Below are 21773 nucleotides of genomic sequence, written 5' to 3' on the forward strand. Positions count from 1 at the left end.
AGCTGCGACTGCTGTGGGCATGCTGGTGACTGGGGCTGGCCCTCAGCCCAGCTGGCTGCAATAACCCGCTGTAGGTGCACTGGGCAGGGATTGAGAGGTCAGCTGCAGCCACCACGAGCCCACTGGTGGGTGGGGCTGGCACTCAGCCCAGCTGCCTGCCATTAGCGTGTACCACAGCTGCAGGCACGCTGATGGGTAAAGCTTGCTTCCTCTGCAGCCGGTGAAGAGGCCTGAATGCAGGAACTCTAGACATGCAGATGTGTGAGGTTGTTTACCCCCCTGCTCCTCAGGGCAGGAGTCACTTTGGAAGGACAACTTTCCCAGCCAGGGCTGCCTTCGGTGTGGCAGGGCAGAAGCTACTTTGGAGGGGCACCTGGTGAGGCAAATGGGTTGGAAGGGGAGTGTCGGGGAGAGGCATGCAGTGCTGGTAAGGTACATGGAGACTGTTAATGCTGGCTCCAAGTGTCTAGCGCTGTAGGCTGGGGGAGGGCAAGCACTTTTGTTCCCAGAGAAATATGCAGATCCCTGCCCCTTTGGTACATGTCTTAAAATTAGTCAATAAATCCCCTTTCACATATATCCTAGGCACTTTTCAAACTACTGCTCCTTTGCCATGTCCCTGGCAAGTTACTTAGCATGCTGGCTCTCTTAAGGTGGGGACTCAGTTTCCCACCATCCTCTGGCTCTCCTGGAGTTAAGCACTGCTGATTTTCAAAGCCAGATGTTATGGGGACTTGTCTTCTCAGTCCAAGTCCCCAGGGCCAGGGGTGGGGTCTGAGTCCCTCCTTCCTCCATGTTTGTGATGTCCCTCCCATTTGGTTAGTTGTGCTGGGAGTTTGGTTCCCAACCGCCCCTCTGCTCCTTTCTGATATGGCCTTTTTTTTCAACTAGCTTTGGAAGATCCATTTTGCCAGTCTTCAGGTCATTTTCAGAGTTAGTACAATAGATGTAGCTGTTGCCTTGGTTTGTCAGTGGCATAAAATGAACTCAGGACCCTCCTACTCTGCCTCTACCCTTCTCCCTTTTTTTCTTTAATATATATATATATATTTTTTACCAATTATGGTTGTTTTGCTGGGAAGCGGGCTCTCTGAAGCTCCTCTTCCAGAAATCACTGGAAGCCACTACCATTCTAGAAGTCATCACCCACTTAAATCTTATGTCTTTTAATGTCATTTACTTGCCAATTCTTCATTTAACGCAGCCAATCAATCCATTGGGAGCTCTAAATTTTATTCCCATCACAAATCATAGAATATTTTGGAACACTTGTGCATTTCAAGAGAGGTAGGAAAATAACTACAGAAATAGGAACTTTAATTCTACTATTATTATTTTTTAAGTAGGTTCCATACCCAGCGTGGAGCCCAACATGGGGCCTGAACTCATGACCCTGAGATCAAAACCTAAGCTGAGACCAAGAGTCAGATGCTCAACTGACTGAGCCATCCAGGTGCCCCTAATTCTATTATTTTCTAGCATAAATTTCAAGGTTACTCTGCTTCTGTTTAAAAAAAAAAAATCAGAACTGAACAACAAAAAGACAAAAAAGCTTGTAATATATTTATCCATAATTTTGTGACTAGCATTTTCAAGGAAAAAAAAGTTTTGTTTTTTTTGTACTTAAACTGGAAAAAATCCCAATTGCAAAACAGGAATAGATTCTTTTAAAAGTACAAAATAGTAGAAGATTAAAAGTGAACTGTTCCCTTTCTCATCTGAGGAACCACTGTTAATAGTGGTTTTAGGCCTTTTTAAATGCATATATTGTTGTTGTTTAATTAGAAAGATCATATACTGTTCCAAAAGCTGCCCTTTTTCCACTTGATACATGACATCCTTTTCAGGCACTCATATGCAAATGACTCATGTCAACATTTTATAATATGGATTTATCACAATTCTCCTGTTAGGTATTTACGTGAAGTTTTTCACTATCACAAATAGTCACACAGTAAGCATCACTGTGCAATTTTCCATACTGTATTTCTATAGAACAGAGTTGTCTTACTGTGACTGCTGAGTTAAAGGGTATCCACTTATTAAATATGAACAATATAGGCCACATTCTTCTCCAGAACTGTATCATTTTCACTTCTAATAATGTATCAAGAGTGTTCTTTTCCTCCATATCCTCAAAAAGATTGGATATAAGAAGGTCTTTTGCCATCCTGATGTAACTAAGTTTGTACTTTCCCCTTTTTAACAAAAGGAATTGATAGTTCACTAAATAATGAGATTGAGCATTTTTTTCATGTTTGTGTTATGCACTGAATTACGTTCCCCCCAAATCTGTAACACTGAACTTCTAACTCCCTATGTGACTTTATCTGAAGACAGGGTCTTTAAAGAGGTAACTAACGTTAATGAGGTCATAAGGGGGGGGCCTCAGTCCACTATAGTCGGTGTCCTTATGAGAAGAGAAAAGGACACCAGAGAGAGGCAGGTGTACAGAGGGAAAAGGCCATCTGCAAGCCAAGGAGAGAGGCCATGGGAGAAACCAAACCTACTGACATCCTGATTTTTGACTTCCAGTCTCCAGACAGAAACAAATTTGTTGCTTAAGCCACCCAGTCTGTGGTATTGTGTTACGGTAGCCCTAGCAAACTAATATAAGTCATGAAATGTTCCTTCCGTGAACTGCCTACTGATATCATATGCTCACATATCCCATAGGTGGTGCTGTCTTATTGACTCGAAGGACTTTGGAATACTGGATGGTACTTCTTTCAGAGCCCTGGAAAAATATGTCCTAAACATAAGACTGAAAATGAAGCCAGAATCTTTGAGATCAGTATCCACATAGTTGGAATTACGATCCTATACCAACAGCACATCCAGATTGCTCTTCCACTAACCGCACTTACTTTCCCAATGCCCCCCGAATTGGCATCCGACAGAAAAATCACAAAATACTCTTCCACTCCCTGACACAGTCAAATGGGTCAGTATAAGAGCAAATCAATCTGATCTAAAATGGAAGAGATACTAAAAATGTATGAAAAACTTTAAAATAAAGCAGAATAATTTGTTTCTCTCACCTCCTTTATTTTTTTACCCCAGTAGTCTATTCTTCTTTATTGCTAAATAATTTTCTACTGTATGCATTGTACCACAACCTGTTATTCATTCACCTGTGGAAAGATATATGGGTTGTTTCTAGTTTGCGTCTGTCTTTAATTCTATTTTACTTACTAAAATTCCTCCACGAGACATACAAAGGTTCTCCTGGTTCCTGATGCAGGTTGATATTATCCCATAATAGCTGGATATACACAAGTTTGCTATCCTGGGACAGAGATGATAGAGGAAGCTAAAAGAGATCAACAGAAAGTATTAGCACCCTAAGCAGAATAATGATTACCAGTGGATCTAGCAAAGCTTATTATATAAAACAAATGAGTTCTTTAAAAACTCTGGACGTAAAATCCTTTTTTTCTTTTTAAGACTTTATTTATTTATTTAACAGATAGAGACAGCCAGCGAGAGAGGGAACACAAGCAGGGGGAGTGGGAGAGGAAGAAGCAGGCTCCCAGCGGAGGAGCCTGATGTGGGGCTCGATCCCATAACGCTGGGATCACGCCCTGAGCCGAAGGCAGACGCTTAACCGCTGTGCCACCCAGGCGCCCCAATAATGGACCTAAAATTCTAAGCAAAAATTTTAATTTTTATTTGTACCTGATGATAAATATTCCTATTTTCTGAAGTGCAGGTTTATCATTCCTATTTCCAGACTGCAAAGACAACTTGGTAGCTGGGCACAGTGGCCACATGAAAGAGCAGTCACCATGACAACAAATTTTAAGGTAGGAGAAAGTACAATAGTTTCTACTATCTTGTCATGCACACTGCTACTTAAAATAAATGAGTCAAAAGAGAGTGTGATACTAAAGCAAAGATTGTGCTGTGCCCTTGGTGCACGTTGGGGTGTCTCTCAGTATTCAGTATCATAAAATGAAGGAACTCCAGGAAGCTCAGAGTCTCCACTGGAATCAGGCACCCCAGCATAAGTACAGTACGGGCTTTACAGTCAGACAGACAGACTGTGGTCTTGGCTCCCCAGCACGTAGTAGGTATGTGACCTTGTGTAAATTACTTAACTTCTCTAACTCTTAATTATATCATCTGAACAATATGGATAAGAGGAGGCCTTTAAAATAAAGTTGTGGGGCGCCTGGGTGCCTCAGTCGTTGAGCGTCTGCCTTCGGCCCAGGGCGTGGTCCCGGCGTTCTGGGATCGAGCCCCACATCAGGCTCCTCTGCTGGGAGCCTGCTTCTTCCTCTCCCACTCCCCCTGCTTGTGTTCCCTCTCTCACTGGCTGTCTCTCTCTCTGTCAAATAAATAAATAAAATCTTAAAAAAAAAAAAATAAAGTTGTGAGAATTTCAGCTGGAGATTTGATAGTTCAGAATAAAAACTATCTTTTCTAGCCACCCTTGCAACTAGATATAACCATGTAACTAAATTTAGGCCAAACAGATACATAGATAAATGTTACTTGCAACTCCAGGGACTATCCCTAGAGAAAGAAGATGTGCTCTTCTCCATCCATTTTTATCCTTACTGCTGGCTGGCATGTGGATGTGATGGAAACAGAGTAGGCATCCTGGACCAGGTATGGAACTTGGAAATAGAGGTTATGCACCGCTGAGCAAAAAGACAGAAGGCTCTCAAGTCCCTAACATTATACCATTCCAGGACCACCTACCCGAACTTTTATGTGAGAGAGAAATAACATACATCTTGTTACGGCACTGTCATTGTATGCTCTGTTACTAGAAGCTAAGCCGCATTCTAACCAACCCCAATGCAGTGTAAGTATCAAAGCTGCTACCCTACCTGTACACCTCCATTACAATGTTCAGATGTGAGGATGAGTCCTGGCAAGTTACTAGGAAGGTCCAAACGTCTGAAATACCAAACGAGGTTCCAGAAAATGATTGGATGTTGATTGATGAAAGAGGATGTGTGAATCACTTGATCACCTTCATTTTCTAGCAAAGATTCAAGTTCTTTACGAAGCACTAGAGGACTCAAGTAGGGCACAGAAACGGGGGGCGGATTGGGTCTTTTTCCTAAAGGATCCTTTAAAAAATAAAAATACAGAAAGAAGTGAATATTACCTATTCTGTATGTTTAAGAGTACTTCTCAATGAGATTATGCTTTATCTATCCTTTCAAAATCAGTGATTTCAGAACCACTGCTACATGCAGTATACCCTAATGAAAACCTAAAAAAAGAAAAAAATACTTAATCATAAATGTCAAGGATTACAAAAGAAAATTAATAATCCATATAACAGACCTTATTTTAAACACTGAGTTTCTCTATTTTTATAAGAAATACATTTCAGATGTTTTATGGTGATTCCCCCCAAAAAGCTGACTTTATCTTCTTTCTAAAACTCTAAACAGATGCAGCAATCTTTGTGTTACTATTTGATGACTCCTCTTACAATTATATCTACTTGTAAAAAGCTTGTTTTTACATCGGATTGCAACGAAAACTAAAGTAGTTAAAGAGCAGTCTTACAAATCAAGTAACAAATGAAAAAAGAATCCAGTTTAGTCTTCGTAAGTTGTGCATATTATAATCAGAATAAAATGCTATGACCAACTCATCAATGAGTACCCCTAGTGCCCAGGCTGAGGTCTCCAAATACCATTTCCTCTAAAAAGAACCAGGGTTTCTTAGAGAAATGGCTGATTCTAGGTCTAGAGAAAGGAATCTATCACATGAGCATGAAACATCTTGTCACATAAGAAAGCAAGGAAGCTTTAAAAAAATTTACAAAAAGTCTACTAGAGTTGTGTCAAAGGAGCTACAGCACCAATGTGCAGAGGCTTCTCGCTGATCAAAGATGGGATAATGGAAGTTTTGTTTTGTTTAAGATTTTACTTATTTTTGAAAGAGACAGAGCGCGTGTGCGTGCGCACACACACAGACAGGAACAGGGGAGGGGCAGAGGGAGAAGCAGACTTCCCGCGGAGCAGAGAGCCTAATGAGGGACTCAGTCCCAGGACTCTGGGATCATGACCTGAGCTGAAGGCAGACGTTTAACCAACTGAGCCACCCAGGTGCCTGGGATAATGTAAGTATTAATAAGGGTAACAACAGCAATGGATGTAAACATAAATGTTTAAATCAATGCGTTCATAATGATACCCTATTCCTCCAAATTAATTGATCACCTGGGAGAATGCTAGGAACCCAACTTGTTATTTTGAAAATTGGTAAATAAAAGGAAAAAATCAGTTATTCTACCTTCCCAAAATAAATTGTCTTTGGAAAAGCAAACAGAACACATGTGGGAAGTTTCTCTTTTTGGTATACCCCATATAATAAAGACAGTTAGACTATCACCCTTTACAGCTGGAAATGTATAACCCGATGTGGGCACTGAGGCATTAATAGCTAGTAGCCACAAAGAAAGTTCAAGTCTTCTATTGAGGGACTGCTATTGTCTTACAAAATAAACCACAAAACAAAAACCTGAATCTGATCAAGCTTCTAGATAAAATTACCCATTTATAGGGTTGTAATCAACAAATAAGTTGCAAGGTTAAGAAAAGGGGCTACAGATTTAAAAAGACTAAAAAACAGATCAACCAACTGCAATGCAGAGATGTTATTTGACCATTCGTCAAGCTACAAAGCACACACAAACTTGACATTTTTTAAACCATTAGAAATTTGAACAGATTGAATACTTTGTTATTTTTTTAGTCATACAATGGCATTATATTTTTAAGAGTCTTTATTTCTTAGGAACTATGCAGTATACTGCAATATTTACAAGTGGAATATATGATGTCTAAAGTTTGCTTCAGAGGAATCTAGGCAAGAACTGAATAATGATATACATGAAAGAAGAATGGCCCCAAGGAGAAAATTACTGAAGCCAGATGGCAGGTCAAAGGAACTCATTATACTCTTCTGTTTAGTTTTGTACATACTTGAAATTTTAAAATTCTTAGTCTGCTTACGAAAAATTCTTATCACTTATGGATTATGTGCTGCTCTAATAAATACTTACATGAATACACAGATAATTATAATCTTGTTACATACCACAACTTCCTGCAGGCTGTTTGGGAGACTGACTGTTGAAATGCCATGAAACGGTCGCTGGGAAAAGTCAATATTTTGCAAGGGACCTCCAACACTGTGACTTCGAGTCAAAGATACATTTCGCTTTGATAAACTATTAGGCGCAGGTGAAATTTTCATAGTTTGGACTTCTCCACTGGCTCTCTTTATTTCATCACTTTAAAAAAATGAAGAAATGCTGTGTTTGTGCTGTAATACAATCTAAAGCTGTCCAGGTAGAATATTTTCTACAATGAATTTTGAGTCTACTGAATGTATCGGAGAAGAATGAGTACCACCTTGTAAGATTTACATTTTCTTCAGACATTTTTGTAAGAGTAGTCAGAAGAACAGGACGGAGTGGATGACTCTGATGAAGGGTGGGAAGACGACAAAGGGTAGGTAATAGATATTCTTTTTAAAAGACAAAGTGCCCATTCAGTTGCTTTATTCAAACATTACTTCATCATTATTAAACAAAATCACCTAGAATTATGCAGCTAAGTATTACGGATTCATTCATAAGTATTTAAGCTCTATCAGGCCATGATCAACCTACGGACAGAGACCAGAGCTTACTTTTTTATTTTTAGTGCTTAGCATAATGCTCAGCATACAATAGGCTCTCAAAAAATGTTTGATTCAAACAGTATTTAAGAGGAAACAGTATGTTTCATAGTAAAGATGAGCACTGGGTGTTACACGCGATCTGGAAACTGGCAGTGACTACCCTACAAGGGAAAATACTCTGTACTCTTGAGAAGTTCATTTTGTAAAAGGACACTATAAAACATTAAACATGATTTCAAAAATAGTTTATCATCTTATTCATTCATTTGATACTTAAACAATGTATCATAGTAAAAAAGTTAAGACCGAATTTTTTTAAATGCCAGAACTTATGCCTACATGCATCAGGTTATCTGTAAAGATGGAATTTTTACAAGGGTGCCCAATTTATAATACAGACTTCTCTGTGCCCTGTGGTACCTTGACTCAATTGCAGACGTGGTTTCTTCTGTTATGGTCTGGCTTTGCTTTGGGAAATCCATAAAGTTGATCAAGTCAGGTTCTGCTGAACTAGATACAGGTTTGTGCTCTGAAGGTTCACTTGCCAATGGAATGCTGCCACTTTGTAAACTGTCACCAGAGGTACTTGGTTTCAGGAAAAAGCTAAATATGGAGCAATGAAAAAAAAGTCTTTAAAAACCTAGAACCCTCTAAATTTCATATTTAGAATCACTTTACGATAAAGCAGTCACTGATGAATTATATAATCCATAGAACTACTGCCTCTTTCAAACACACACCCACACACCCCCGCTATCATTCTCTCTTCTTCTCTTGTCGTAAACTTTTCAAATGAAAAAGGTCTCAAAGTCATTACAGTTCAATATAAGATCCTTTAAAGAAAGCTATGAAGGAAGATGGAAAGCAAAATATTTCATTAATTTTCTGAGTTAAAAAAGACAGAGAGGGAGACAAACCATGAGAGACACTGGACTCTGGGAAACAAACTGAGGGTTACAGAAGGGAGGGGGGTAGGGGGATGGGGTAACCCAGTGATGGGTATTAAGGCACACACTGCGATGAGCGCTGGGTGTTATACACAACTAATGAATCGTTGAACACTACATCAAAAACTAATGATGTACTTATATGCTGGCTAACTGAACACAATAAAAAAAAAACACGGCAGCAATGGCATTTTAGCATGTATTAACCTATAAGTGTGTATAGTATCCTCTCCCCCTTAAATATCCATTTTGTCTCTAGTCATTTCCTCTTCCCCTTTATTCATTATTTTGTTTTCATCTTATCTCTGTCCTCTTTCTGGGTGGGGATGGAGTGAGGTGGGCCTTGCAAGGGACATTAAGAGAACTCTCTGAGGTAATAGTAATGTTCTGAATCTTAAGGGTTAGAGTTGCATAAATGTGTGCATTCAATTTTCAAATGGTACATTTTAAATTTGCAGATTTTTTTGTATACATCTTTATCGCAAAAGAAAAAAACTGTAAACAAATACTGAACTTTGGTTAATATGTATGCTAAAGTCTTTGGGGGAGAAGTATATTAATGTCTACATCTTCTTTTAAATAAATAAAAATATAAGACGGACTGGTGGATGAAGGGACAGACAGGTGATAAAGCAAATACAATAAAACAGTAACTGGAAAGATGGCTATTTGGGTGTCCCTGTAAGAAAAACCTTTAAACTCAGCTGCAAGTTTGAAATTTTCCATAATGACATATTGGGGAGGAAAATCAATAATACTCCTTTTTACCTACTTAGAAAATATAAGGTACTTAACACACTAGCTTACAAAACACAATTAACTCAACAAAAAAGTATAAGACTATGGAGAATAATTTAAAGCTCTATTAAAAGGATATAAAAGACAATCTAAAAAAATGGAGATACAGATCTTGTTCATAGATAAGAGTAATACTGAAAATGTCCATTCTCTCCAGATTAACCTATACATATAATGCTGCAATCTCAGTGAAAACTCCAGCTGGATTTGGGGGCTGTGGGGGGAGAGGGGAGACTAAAGTTGCTCTAAGCAAAATAAATAAAATTCCATGACAGGGAGCTTACCCTATCAACCGGATGTAATACAAAGAGTAATAAAAATTGATTATTGACCCAAAAACAGGGAACACAGAAGCAGGGTGAGGTTGTGCATGGGAACTTGATACATGATAAAGGTGAGGCTACCCATCAATGAAGAAAAGATAGCAAACGGGCTCCTCACATGGAGAAAAATAAGGCTGTATTCCTACCATCATACACAAACACAAGGGTGTAGTCCAGATTAAAGACCTAAATATCAAAGGTAAAAATATAAAGCTAACAAAAGAAACTTCAGGAGACACTCTTCATGTCCTACAGATGGGAAACCACCTTTAAAACAAGACCAAAAGCACAAATCATAAGGTGGAAAATTAATGGATAATAACATCAAAATGAATGATTTCAAGGAATTAATATCAAGAATATTCAAGACAGACATCAACAAGAAAAAGAAAGTTAATATAAAAATGGACAAGGTAAAAATAGAAACAGGCAATTCATAGAAAATGCTGGAATAATTAACAAGTATGTGAAGAGATAAACTCACTAATATTCAGAGCAATTCAAACAAAAATAAGATACTACTTTATACTCACTAGAATACAAAAAATAGAAAAATAATACCAAATGCTGGTACGGATATACAGAAATGAGAATTCTTAGGCACTAGTATAGTAGTGGGAGTACTGCCATCTGGGAAGCAATCTTCCATTGTTTATTGAAATCATGTATGAAAATGACTCCATGACCTCGCTTCTAAGACTATTATTCTGAGAGAAACTATTTCACAAGCTCAGGAGACATATTTTACAGTTCACTCCATCACTGCAGTGAAATATTTACAGTAACAGTGAACTGGAAGCAACTGAGCAATAGCAGGATAATGGATAAATAAAATGAGGTATTAGCTTTCTACAGGAGAAAAAGAATAAACTAGATGTACATATAGCAACTCAGCTTTTAAACTGAGTAATGGAGATTATCAGTATTCTAATTATGTAAGTTAAAAATGCAGAGGGCGCCTGGGTGGCAGAGTCGTTGGGCGTCTGCCTTCGGCTCAGGGCGTGATCCTGGCGTTCTGGGATCGAGCCCCACATCAGGCTCCTCCGCTGGGAGCCTGCTTCTTCCTCTCCCACTCCCCCTGCTTGTGTTCCCTCTCTCACTGGCTGTCTCTATCTCTGTCGAATAAATAAATAAATAAATAAATCTTTAAAAAATGCATAATTGTGCAAAACAATGTATTTTATGAGGGTATATATTCAACTACATATCACACAGGGTAGAGACAATGTCTTTGTTGAATAAAGGAATGAGAGTGGGAATGGGGGCAGGGTTGGGGGTAGAGCTAGTAAGAGGATCCTTGCACAAAGCAATGATGATAGTGCATCAGGAATTAGAATATGATTTCACTCAGCTCCACGCCTAAAGCTAAACGGAAAAACTAAGCTAAGAAGAAACACCTGTACGATTAGAGATACTTAAAAGCCGCTAAAGGTAGATCATAATATGAAGTTTGTCTGCTCCATACAACAAATAGAATATTAAGTGTAATTAAGTAAGCAGTTACCAAACTCTCAATTACTTAATGACTAATTATAGATCACCTAGTCTCTTTTCTATTGCCTAGAATTTGGTCATTTCACCGTACAGAACACTACTGTAAAGGGGCAAGAAGTTAGGAGAAGAGTCAAAACACCCCATCCCTCACACCTTTATTTTTTCTTCTAGAAGATATAAAGTCACTGAGAATGAAGTTTAAAATAATGATAAACATTAAAGTTCTGAAAGATCTATAAGGTTTAGTGCCAAGAATTACCTACTACTGATAATTGTGTATCTCCTCTATTACCAGTATTTTCTACTCCAATACTGAGAGTGAAGGAGAGAAAGGAAAGGGACAGCTGGAGTGTGCCATGACTATTTCAGTCTTCCCCCAGGAGTCATGCCTTCTGGGACGGCACTCACCTCTTAAGGGAGCTGGAGCTTTTACAATACTAACCTTGCAGAGCCTCTCAAGTCTTTAAATTCTATATTGAGAAGAGGCAAGAAGTTGCTTTTACAGAATGGACAGGTTGTATTCAAATTTGAATCATCTGCCGTCCATCCAGCCATAATTTCTTCGTCATAAACTAAAGCTCCACAAGCTCTGCACTGTGAACAACTTGACATCAAAACCTAAGAGTAGAAAAGTGCAGACACTGAGAACCTCCACAGTGAAAAGTCACCTTAACAGGCCATCCTCTTGAGACACAGAATTTTATTTATTTTGTTGATCAAATTTGGAATTAACAGTTCAATCACTTTACAGATAAAACTACCAGTTTATTGTCTTACTTACATGAGACATGAAGCAAATTCAACAAAATGATTTACTCTTCTGTCTACAAGGGTATCACAGAATTCTGTTACAGTGCCATTCTGAAAGATGTTTACAGCCACTTTATCATGGGAAGAATACAGAACTTTTACCTCCATTGCACAATTCTGATAGATGCTGGACATGCTGGTATTTTGAGAAGAACCATGGTCTGATTTTTCACAGTCCTGCCCTTTTATGCTTCTCGGAAATGGAGGTTCACCTAAAGAGAAATCAATATAACACGTTATATGAGAATGTCCTTATTCTTTGGAAATACATACTAAAGTATTTAGAGGGAGTATCATGAAGTCTGCAATTTATTTTCAAACGGTTCAGTATAAAAACTTCTGTATGTATATATCTAAAGTTAACAATAGTTAAATATAAGTGGAGAAAATATCATTCATCATATGACTCAACTACTCAGGACATTTGAAATTTTTCATAACAGAATGTTGGAAAAAATAAACAGAATTAAAAGTTCGTAAAATAACACAGCACTAAGAAATTTCAGTGACAGCCCAGGGATTCTCAAACGCTGGTATACATTTGATTTATCCAGAGAGCTGCTTAAAAATATCTTTTCCTAAGGCTGCAATCCCACAAATTCAGTCTCAAAAGTTTTAGCCTAGGGCTTTGGACATTTGTCTATATTTTTAAATAACTTCTCTGTGTGATTTCGACACACACTAAAGTCTGAGAACCAATGACAGAGTCCACAAATACACCTAAGGTGACTGTAATACTTAGAGATCATATAAAATAAGTGATAGTACGGTGTGGCTATACTGAAAATCTATCCGCTCATTCAACAGATGGGGCTGACTGTGTATGTGGCAGGGGGAGCGGAAGGTATGGGCAGATAAATGACAGAAGAGGACAATCTCTCCCATACCTGTTGAGTACTGCAGTTTGCCTGCGTCTCCACTGCTGCTGCTACTGCCAAGGCTCGTGTTGCTCTGGGTAAGTTCACTGGGAACCAACCCCGAAATATTCATGTTAGGTGTCCCATTCTCCCCCAAAATATGGTCTTCGAGGCCAGCTGGGAAGCTGTAATCTCTGTTAGTTTCCTCCTTTAATTGAAAAGAAAAAAACCCCACATACATAAATAACATCTTCTCCAATGAGAACATATTCAATCTGCCCTTAGAATTAAACTTCTCTACAATCCTTAAATAAATTATCATCCTCCTATTTTTCAAAACCATGAACTCTTCTCAATATGATCTGGAATTTCCTTTCCATAGTCAAACAATGACCTACAATACTTTAAGATTTTGTTTCACCACTGAAACAAAATGTTGGGGTGTCTCTCAACAATCAATATCATAAAATGAAGGAACTCCAGGAAGCTCAGAGTCTCCACTGGAATCAGGCACCCCAGCACAAGTACAGTAGGGGCCATAAAGTCAGACGGACAGACTGTGGTCCTGGCCCCCCATCATGTAGTAGGTATGTGACCTTGCAGAAATTATGTAACTACTCTAACTTTTAATTATATCATCTGAAAAATATGGATAAGAAGAGTCCTTTAAAATAAAGTTGTTGTGAGACTTACAGCCGGCAATATGATTTTCAGAACAACCACCATCAATATTAGAGGCATAAAATAAGAATAAAGTTCCAAACAGTATAGTTCTGAACTCAGAACTGATGCTTTAGTTTATACAGAAAACATTTTTTCCTTTTTTTTTTAAATAAAGATTTTACTTATTTATTTGTCAGAGAGAGCAAGCACAAGCAGGGGGAGTGGCAGAAAGAGGCAGAGGGAGAAACAGGCTCCCCGCCGAGCAGGGAGCCTGACGGGGGGCTTGATCCCAGGACCCTGAGATCACGACCTGAGCTGAAGGCAGACACTTAACTGACTGAGGCACCCAGGCGCTCTAGATAAAAAACATTTCAATAAGCCGTTTCCTTTTTTTATTTTTGCTTTATAGAAGACTTGTGTCTTGTTATAAAACCATGTTAAGTGATAAAAAAATTAGATATGCAAAACAGGAAATAAATGCACTTATATTACCAACACCCACAAGTATAATCAAAATCTTAATATATATCCTTCTAGTCATTTTAAAATACATATATATACTTTTACAAAATAGGATATTGTTTTTAACCTATTCTTATGTATTTTAATGTCATTAAATCTAAATTACTTAAACCCCTGCAAGCTAATCCAGTGTACTGACGTACTGTAATGCATTTAGTAAATCTCTATTGCTTAAACATTCAGAATGCTTTTAGTTTTATGTGTACACTGATGAATTCCTTAGAGCTATTTTTTTTTTTAATTTTTTTATTTATTTATGTGATAGAGACAGCCAGCGAGAGAGGGAACACAGCAGGGGGAGTGGGAGAGGAAGAAGCAGGCTCCCAGCGGAAGAGCCTGATGTGGGACTCGATCCCGGAACGCCGGGATCACGCCCTGAGCCGAAGGCAGACGCTTAACGACTGCGCTACCCAGGCGCCCCCCTTAGAGCTATTTTTATACATATCTCTAATTATTTCCTTAGATTAAATTCTGGATAAAAGTTATAACCATTTTTTATAGACTTTGTATTCATTCCCTCATTTGAAAATATTTATTAGGTATAACCTGTTTGCTTTGTCAGGCACTAGTACCAGGGCTATAGTCATGAAAAGAAAAGAAAGATTAAGATATGTGACCACCTGAAATTTATAGTCATATATTCCAAGTCCAAAGTGCTCTGTAGAAAGGTGGGGTTTTTAAATTTTTTTTTTTTTAAAGATTTTATTTATTTATTCAACAGAGATAGAGACAGCCAGCGAGAGAGGGAACACAAGCAGGGGGAGTGGGAGAGGAAGAAGCAGGCTCATAGAGGAAGAGCCTGATGTGGGGCTCGATCCCAGATTGCCGGGATCACGCCCTGAGCCGAAGGCAGACGCCCAACCGCTGTGCCACCCAGGCACCCCCGGGTTTTTAAATTATTATTCTTATTAACACTGTTAGATAAAATTTCAAAAATAAAATGGCTCATTCGGTTAGTTTACCTTAACATAATGCTAGGTTAAGATACTTTTGAAGCTAGCTTATTTTGTCTTTCCTTCACTGACGTTGTAAGCTCTTTTAAATGCAAAAAATGCAACTCTGTCTTACAGAACTCAATATTGTACTTTTTTTTTTTTTAAGAGATGGGGGGAGAGAGAGAGAAAAGGAGGGAGGAAGAAGCAGAGGGATAAAGGAGAGAGAGAATCCCAAGCAGGCTCTATGCCCAGCGCAGAGCCTGACTCAGGGCTCGATCTCACAACCCTGAATCACGACCTGAGTCGAAATCAAGAGCTGGACACTTAACCAACTGAGCCACCCAGGCGCCCCCTCGATATTGTACTTTTAATTCAATTAATAGTTTGCCTATAGAATAGAGTCTTCTTTCAAATGGCATATAAATCTTACTTGTCTGATTTCCTTTCCTATCTCTAACTTCCTATTTAGAACTTTAGCAAGCTGAAATGGATTCTGTTTTCTTGAAACGCATGGTGTCTCAAGCCTGCACGCTTTTTCATATGGCCCTCTCAGATACACCTTGCTCCGCCTTACCACGGTCACTAACCCAAATTTCAAATTCATCCATCAAAACCTAACTTAGATATCACCTGCTTTGCTCTTTGTGAACAGCCCCCCAGCAGAGCCTCTTCTAAGACACTGCTTCCTTCTTTGCCACCGTAGCAGTTTATGAGCACGGACTTTACCGCCAGTCTCCCAGAGTTCAAATTCTAGTTCTGCTACAGAGGGGAGGGGGGTGGGGGAATGGGATAGACCGGTGATGGGTAGTAAGGAGGGCACATATTGCATGGTGCACTGGGTGTTATACACAACTAATGAATCATCGAGCCTTACATCGAAAACTGGGGATGTACTGTATGGTGACTAACATAATATAATAAAAAATCATTATAAAAAAAAAACAACAAATTCTAGTTCTGCCACTCATTAGTTGTGTGGACCTGGGGAAATTAATTAACCTCTCTGAATCTCAGGTACATCATCTATAAAATGGGGATAACAACAGTACCAAGGCACAGGACTGCTATGAAAATTATATATAAAAATAGATACACAGCTTATGACAGCACCTATAACATAGTGTTACAATAATAATAGTGAACTTTTATAGCTGTCGGTCTTTTCCAGTAAAGTACCTAAGTATTATATAATTCTTTGAACACAAAGGTGAAATTTTAATTTTTTCTGTAAAACAAGTAAGCAAAATTTCCCCCTTCTATTTCACAGGAAGGTCTAATGATTCTCTTTTCAATAATTTTTAAAAGAATTAGCAATTGTTGTTATGCAGTATGAAATCTACGGATTAAGTTGCAGAGTGATTCCATATATATTAAAGAGATAACAGATAAAAGTTATTTTAAAAGTGAAGTGCTATGCAAATATAATACGGCATTATTATTAAAGTATTAATCATTAGCACCTTCAAAGAAAGAATGTGTTACTCGGACTCATCTATGGAATTATAAAGTAGTCCTGATATTCTATTTCTTTATTAATTTCCTTACATTTATGTTCATTTCAGGAAAGAAATAGGATATGCATAAAGTTTTAAAATATAAAAACCAAAGGTGCCAGAAATCTCAAGATAATAACTTACATATAAAAAAAAATCCTAGCAACCGTCCCAGATCAGACAGAGCATGCGCAGAAAACACCCTTACCTCATCATCCGAGTAGCTGTACGCAGACGCTACGGCCACCCACACCTTACTGGCTACTGTTGCCGCTTGTTTCATGCCAGATTTCAGCACGTCTATCTTGGGTCCTGAGAGTATGTGATCTAGCTTCAGCCCTGACAGAGAATTTACCACAGAACCCAACGAGCCGTGCGGTGAAGAGCGCACCAGGGCCGCTAAAGCGGAACGTTCTTTGTGACCTCGCGAGGGCGTCGGCTGCTTGAAACGGCCGGTGGACGGTTTAGCCCGGGCTGCGGCAGGGGAGCGCTTTCCACTTTCGGGATCCTCCCGAGCGGCCGGGCCATGCTCTAAAGGGAGGCTTGACCTCCTCTCCGAAGGGCGCGTAAATGCCGCGCTCGGGCCAGACTCGCGGCCCCCCTCTGCGTGTAGCTCCATACTGGAAGACTTGCTACCCAGGGGGCTCTTCAGGTTCATATAGCTTTCGATCTCATCGGCCAGGTTACGCGCGACAACTGGAGAGGACACCTTATCTTCAGAATCCGGAGTTTTTTCTCCTGTACATTCAGTGGCCAAAAGAGACAAAGGATCTAGTCCAGTTTCAACATCCTCCCTCTCAACGGCTTTAACGACACCATATAAACTACTTCTCTTATTTATTAGATCTCTGGATCCTACTTTCAAGTCTCCGGGATGATTACCATCAGCATCCCTTTGCAGACTGTCACATGCATCCTTTTCCACAGGAGTTTTAGCTCCACTGTCATCAGCCACGGGTTCTAGGGGCTCTTGGCTTTCCTCAAGCATCTCTAATACCGAAGATCTGTGCTCTGAATCCCAAGTGCTCTCAGACACACGAGTCCTAGCGTCAGCTAGATGACAACTAACACTGTCAAAGCTATGGGTGCTTGCAACCCGGAGTGGAGAGGTCTTAGGACACGTCAACGCTGCTGTGAGAATCTTGGCATCTGCTCCCATCATAAGAGCCACCTCACTCGAATTTAAATCCAAGCTGCTTTTCTTCAGCAACATTCCTGCTCGACTTTCAGAACTGAAACTACAGCTCCTCTCTGGAAAATGCTTTTGTCTTTTATCTCCTCTCTCACCATTCTTCTTGAGATTGGTACCTTCACCAAAGACTGCATCTTCAGCTGGATGAGTAGAAAATGCCACATCTGATGTACTACCTAAAAGGAAAAGAGCAATATTAGAATGAAACTCTATTTTCTGATCTAACTTTTAGAAAAACGTTTCTTTTCTGATTTTTGAAAAGTAACACATACTCAGAGTAAAAGCTTCAGAGTTCAGAAGGTACAAAGAAAGTAGAAAAAAGAACCACCAAAAAACCTCCACTCAATCCTGCCTCCCAGAGTTAACAGTTAGAACCTACCTTTCACCCCCGACACATACACATTTGAAAAATCATGCGATATGTGCTGCAGACACCTGTACCGTTCACTAAAATCGATCGCGTTGAGCAAATACAGATCTAGAAATACATCCTACAGTTGAGAAGTTCTACATTCCATTTAAGAAATATATTTTGTGTTAAGTAACAGACCTAAAAAGACAAAATCTCTTCCCTTCTGGCTTTCATACATCTAATTCAATAAATATTTGCCAGGAATCAACTCCGCACAAAGTCACAATCATGGAGGGATTATATATTTGCTAAAACCCAAGACTTATTGCTCCAAAGTAAAATAATTCCCCAAAGTAAAAGGATCCAGAATGGAGTTCTTACACTTGATTCCAAGGAGCTGATAAAATGTGAATAGCTCCAAATTTTCCACAGATATTCATTCCTTCTACAAATACTCAAATGTCTACTAGCATTTACCACATAAGGTACTAAGAATATAACGGCAAATAAAACAGACATGATCCCAGGTCTCTCAGAGTTCAGTCTTGTTTGATCAACTGGAACAAAATTATGCCAGGGGCTGTAAGGGGAAGCAAGCAGTCTTTTTTTTTTTTTTTTTTAAGAGTTTTGTTTAGTATTTTTTAAAATTTTATTTAAATTCCAGTTAGTTAACATACAGTGTAACATTAGTTTCAGGTGTAGAATTTAGTGATTCATCACTTACGTACAACGCCCGGTGTGCTTGCTCACAACAAGCAAGTAGTATTCCTTGCTACCGTGCAATTTTTTCCCATTCCAAGACCAAAAGCTATTTCCTATTCGAATCATTATGAGACCTTAAGTCTACCCATTCCTATTTAGGATTCTCATTTGTTTTTTAAAAGGCATAATGACCTAGGAGACTTGAGGGGAAAGTTATCTTTAATAAAGTCTTCATCTTCCAAATTAATTTCAAGGTTCTTTTTAAGCTTCCAAATGGGTACCAAATAATAATCATAATCACACCAATTAAAGAGAATAAGCACTTACAGATATTTCACAGCTTTTACGAGAATTAAATTAACCTATTTTCCAACTCCAAAATTTGTGCCTGTTTTGAAAACTTATACCAATATCTGAGAAACAGATCTTAGCAAATTTACTGGTTCTCATAGTATTTCCAAGAATTTAGTGGCACATTTTTTTTCAATTTTAAAATAAATTTGACCCTCTGATATACTGGCAAAAGCCCCACTACTACCTTTCTTATTAGACTAACTCTTCCCACATCAAGACATAACATGGAAAGAGGATGAGTAAAGAGGGAAGGAAACACACCAGTCCCCAGATCTTATACATGTCAATATTCTGAGAAGATCATAAACCTTTGATGAAGAAAACTCTGCCCTCCTCCTTTTTCTTTTCTAAACCCACTAGCAACAGGTTGGGAAAATAGGATACAGAACATTATACCAATTATTTTTTTCAAAAACCTTTAGCTCCACGTCTTGAATACAGCCTGCTCCCCAAACACACACACACACACACACACACTGAATTTTAAAAGAAGGAGAGACTTTTGGAATAAGGAGTATTCCTACATGGTTTCAAGCCGCTGAGCAAATTACTTTCTGTAAGTCATAGAACAGATACACTTAAGACAGCTGGCTTTAGAGCAGTGAATTACAGCTACTACTAAAGACAGGCCAATCGCTGGGTCCTTTGAAATCAGACTTAGATGCACGCCTAAAGGGTCCTCGGGAGGCCTAAAACACAAGTGAAAGGACTGAACTCAAATTCAAGGGAGTCACGCGCAAAAAAGAGTTATTCATCACAAATAAGCTGCTCAGGGTGCCATAAAAACTGGCCAAATTAAAGATGCACTGGTACTTCTCTGTAGCACAGCATAGTGATATGAACCTTTTTCTTCCACTACCTTTCACTGCCACCCTAAAGCCCCCCTGGAATTCAGTAACATCAGTGCCTCTCTGTTCTCCATGAGCACAGCAGGCCCTCTCTCATTATCTACCATGAGAAAGAGAGACCAAACTGAGAGGAGGCCCTACAACAAGAAAAGGTACTCCCAGTAACAATTAAGCACAATAAATACCTCTCCTTTGAAACACTAAATATTTTAAATAACAACGTCTTAACCCATGTATAGGATCCAAACTTCTGGCTCATCACAATTAAGTCATCAATTTAATACCATTAAAAGCTATTCTAAATATTTAGCCATCAATATGGGAAGACTCACCCGTGCTGCTCTTCCTGCCCCCGAGGTCGAATATCCCAGACGGAACCTTCACGATACTGCCGCCCCACGCGGGGGGCTCAGTAGTACCCTGTGGCTCCGCACCAGGTTGTGAATGTTCTGCCACACCAGCAGAGACATCACACACCTCTGGGGAAAAAATATTTGGATGTTATTCCTACTTTTACTAAAACCAGAAGCCATATACTGATTTTTATATATTTTTTATATTTTCCCCCCAAGTGGGGGTGAATACATGACTATTTTGTTACTAATCTATTGTGTCTGATTTACTTTATGCCATAAATGTTGCCAGTACTGATGAAAATAAATGCTGTATTTTAGCAAAAATAATCCTAACTTGAGCATTCCTGTGAATAAATTAAAGGTTGTGGCTTCCAGTTATAATCCCATCACTTGTAAAGCAGGAGAGAGGCTTGCTTCTGCTCACTCTGGAGCATAAATTAAGTGACATCATTTAAGAAAAGTGTACTTTTGTGTAAAAGGACAGGAAGAACATCTTATTACCATAAAGCCAGAAAATTCCTCCACATTTCCATAAAATGATTACTATAAATCTTATCTACCTCAATGAGTCCCATTAAAAAAAAACTCAAAAAACAGGAAAACCACAGACACTGTACCCAATCTATCCAATGAAAAATACCTACTTAGATATTTGAAGGACTTCTGGTGAAAGAGCATTTTAAAATAAAACAAGCCCTGCAACACAAGTTTGAGGACTCAAAGCTTAGTCCTGGTTCTATCACAAAATGGCTCTTTGCCTTTAGCAAAGGAATACCTCAGTAGACTGCAGAGTCCTACAAAAGATCTCTTCAATTCTAAAATTCAGAAACTACTCATTCTCTGCATATATCACATTACATAGTATCTTATAAGCCCAGACCTTACATTTCTTTCTAGGAATTATCAACAGAATTATCAAATCAGACTTAAGGAGTACGGGGTGCCTGGCTGACTCATCCAGAAGAGCATGAGACTCTTGATCTCGGGGCCATGAGTTCGAGCCCCATGTTGGGTGTAGAGATTATTTAAAAACAAAAACAAAAAAACAAAACAAAACAAAAACCCAAAAAAACCTTAAAAAGAATACAGTATTTTTCTAAAGAAAGCAAGTGAATACCAGTACTTAACCTTCTGTTTGCACTCTTGTTTTAGTTATCCCTTCTCCTGCTGCTTGTTCTTCAGGCACGTGAACTTCTGCGTCATCCTTTAGAAGTTCATCCTTAGAGCCATAGCCTTGGTCAGACTGACCACCTGTTGACAAAGAACGCAGGTTTACAGGTGAATGTTTTCACACACTCATAGTCCAGCTATAAAACATCAGAAGAAAACTCCACTGATGTACACAATTAAACTTACAGAAAAGGAAGATACGAGAGCTCACGAAGCACACAGAACATGGTAAACAAATGATAAGAAGCAAAGAACAGGAACTACAGGAACATCAAAGACTAAAAAATCTAGAAGCGCT

At 38.9% G+C, this 21773-nt stretch overlaps 1 protein-coding gene across 5 annotated transcripts in view; it reads right to left on the reverse strand.

The window, feature by feature from the left end:
* The window catches only part of DENND4C (DENN domain containing 4C), a 125935-nt gene that overhangs the window by 14239 nt on the left and 89923 nt on the right, over nucleotides 1-21773 (reverse strand). For all 5 annotated transcript variants that reach the window (XM_045780742.2, XM_087869617.1, XM_087869615.1 and 2 more), the window contains 10 exons: nucleotides 21434-21556; nucleotides 20282-20428; nucleotides 16710-17869; nucleotides 12919-13096; nucleotides 12134-12243; nucleotides 11664-11839; nucleotides 8080-8262; nucleotides 7072-7267; nucleotides 4839-5084; nucleotides 3196-3313 (listed from right to left, as the gene is read on the reverse strand). In XM_045780742.2, the coding sequence (XP_045636698.2) occupies nucleotides 3196-3313; nucleotides 4839-5084; nucleotides 7072-7267; nucleotides 8080-8262; nucleotides 11664-11839; nucleotides 12134-12243; nucleotides 12919-13096; nucleotides 16710-17869; nucleotides 20282-20428; nucleotides 21434-21556 (2637 nt within the window). The remainder of the gene's footprint in view (nucleotides 1-3195; nucleotides 3314-4838; nucleotides 5085-7071; nucleotides 7268-8079; nucleotides 8263-11663; nucleotides 11840-12133; nucleotides 12244-12918; nucleotides 13097-16709; nucleotides 17870-20281; nucleotides 20429-21433; nucleotides 21557-21773) is intronic.

The sequence above is a fragment of the Ursus americanus genome, chromosome 18 (genome assembly GCF_024610735.1).
Source record: "Ursus americanus isolate L20-20 chromosome 18, mUrsAme1.1.p, whole genome shotgun sequence".
Classification (NCBI taxonomy): Eukaryota; Metazoa; Chordata; class Mammalia; order Carnivora; family Ursidae; genus Ursus; species Ursus americanus.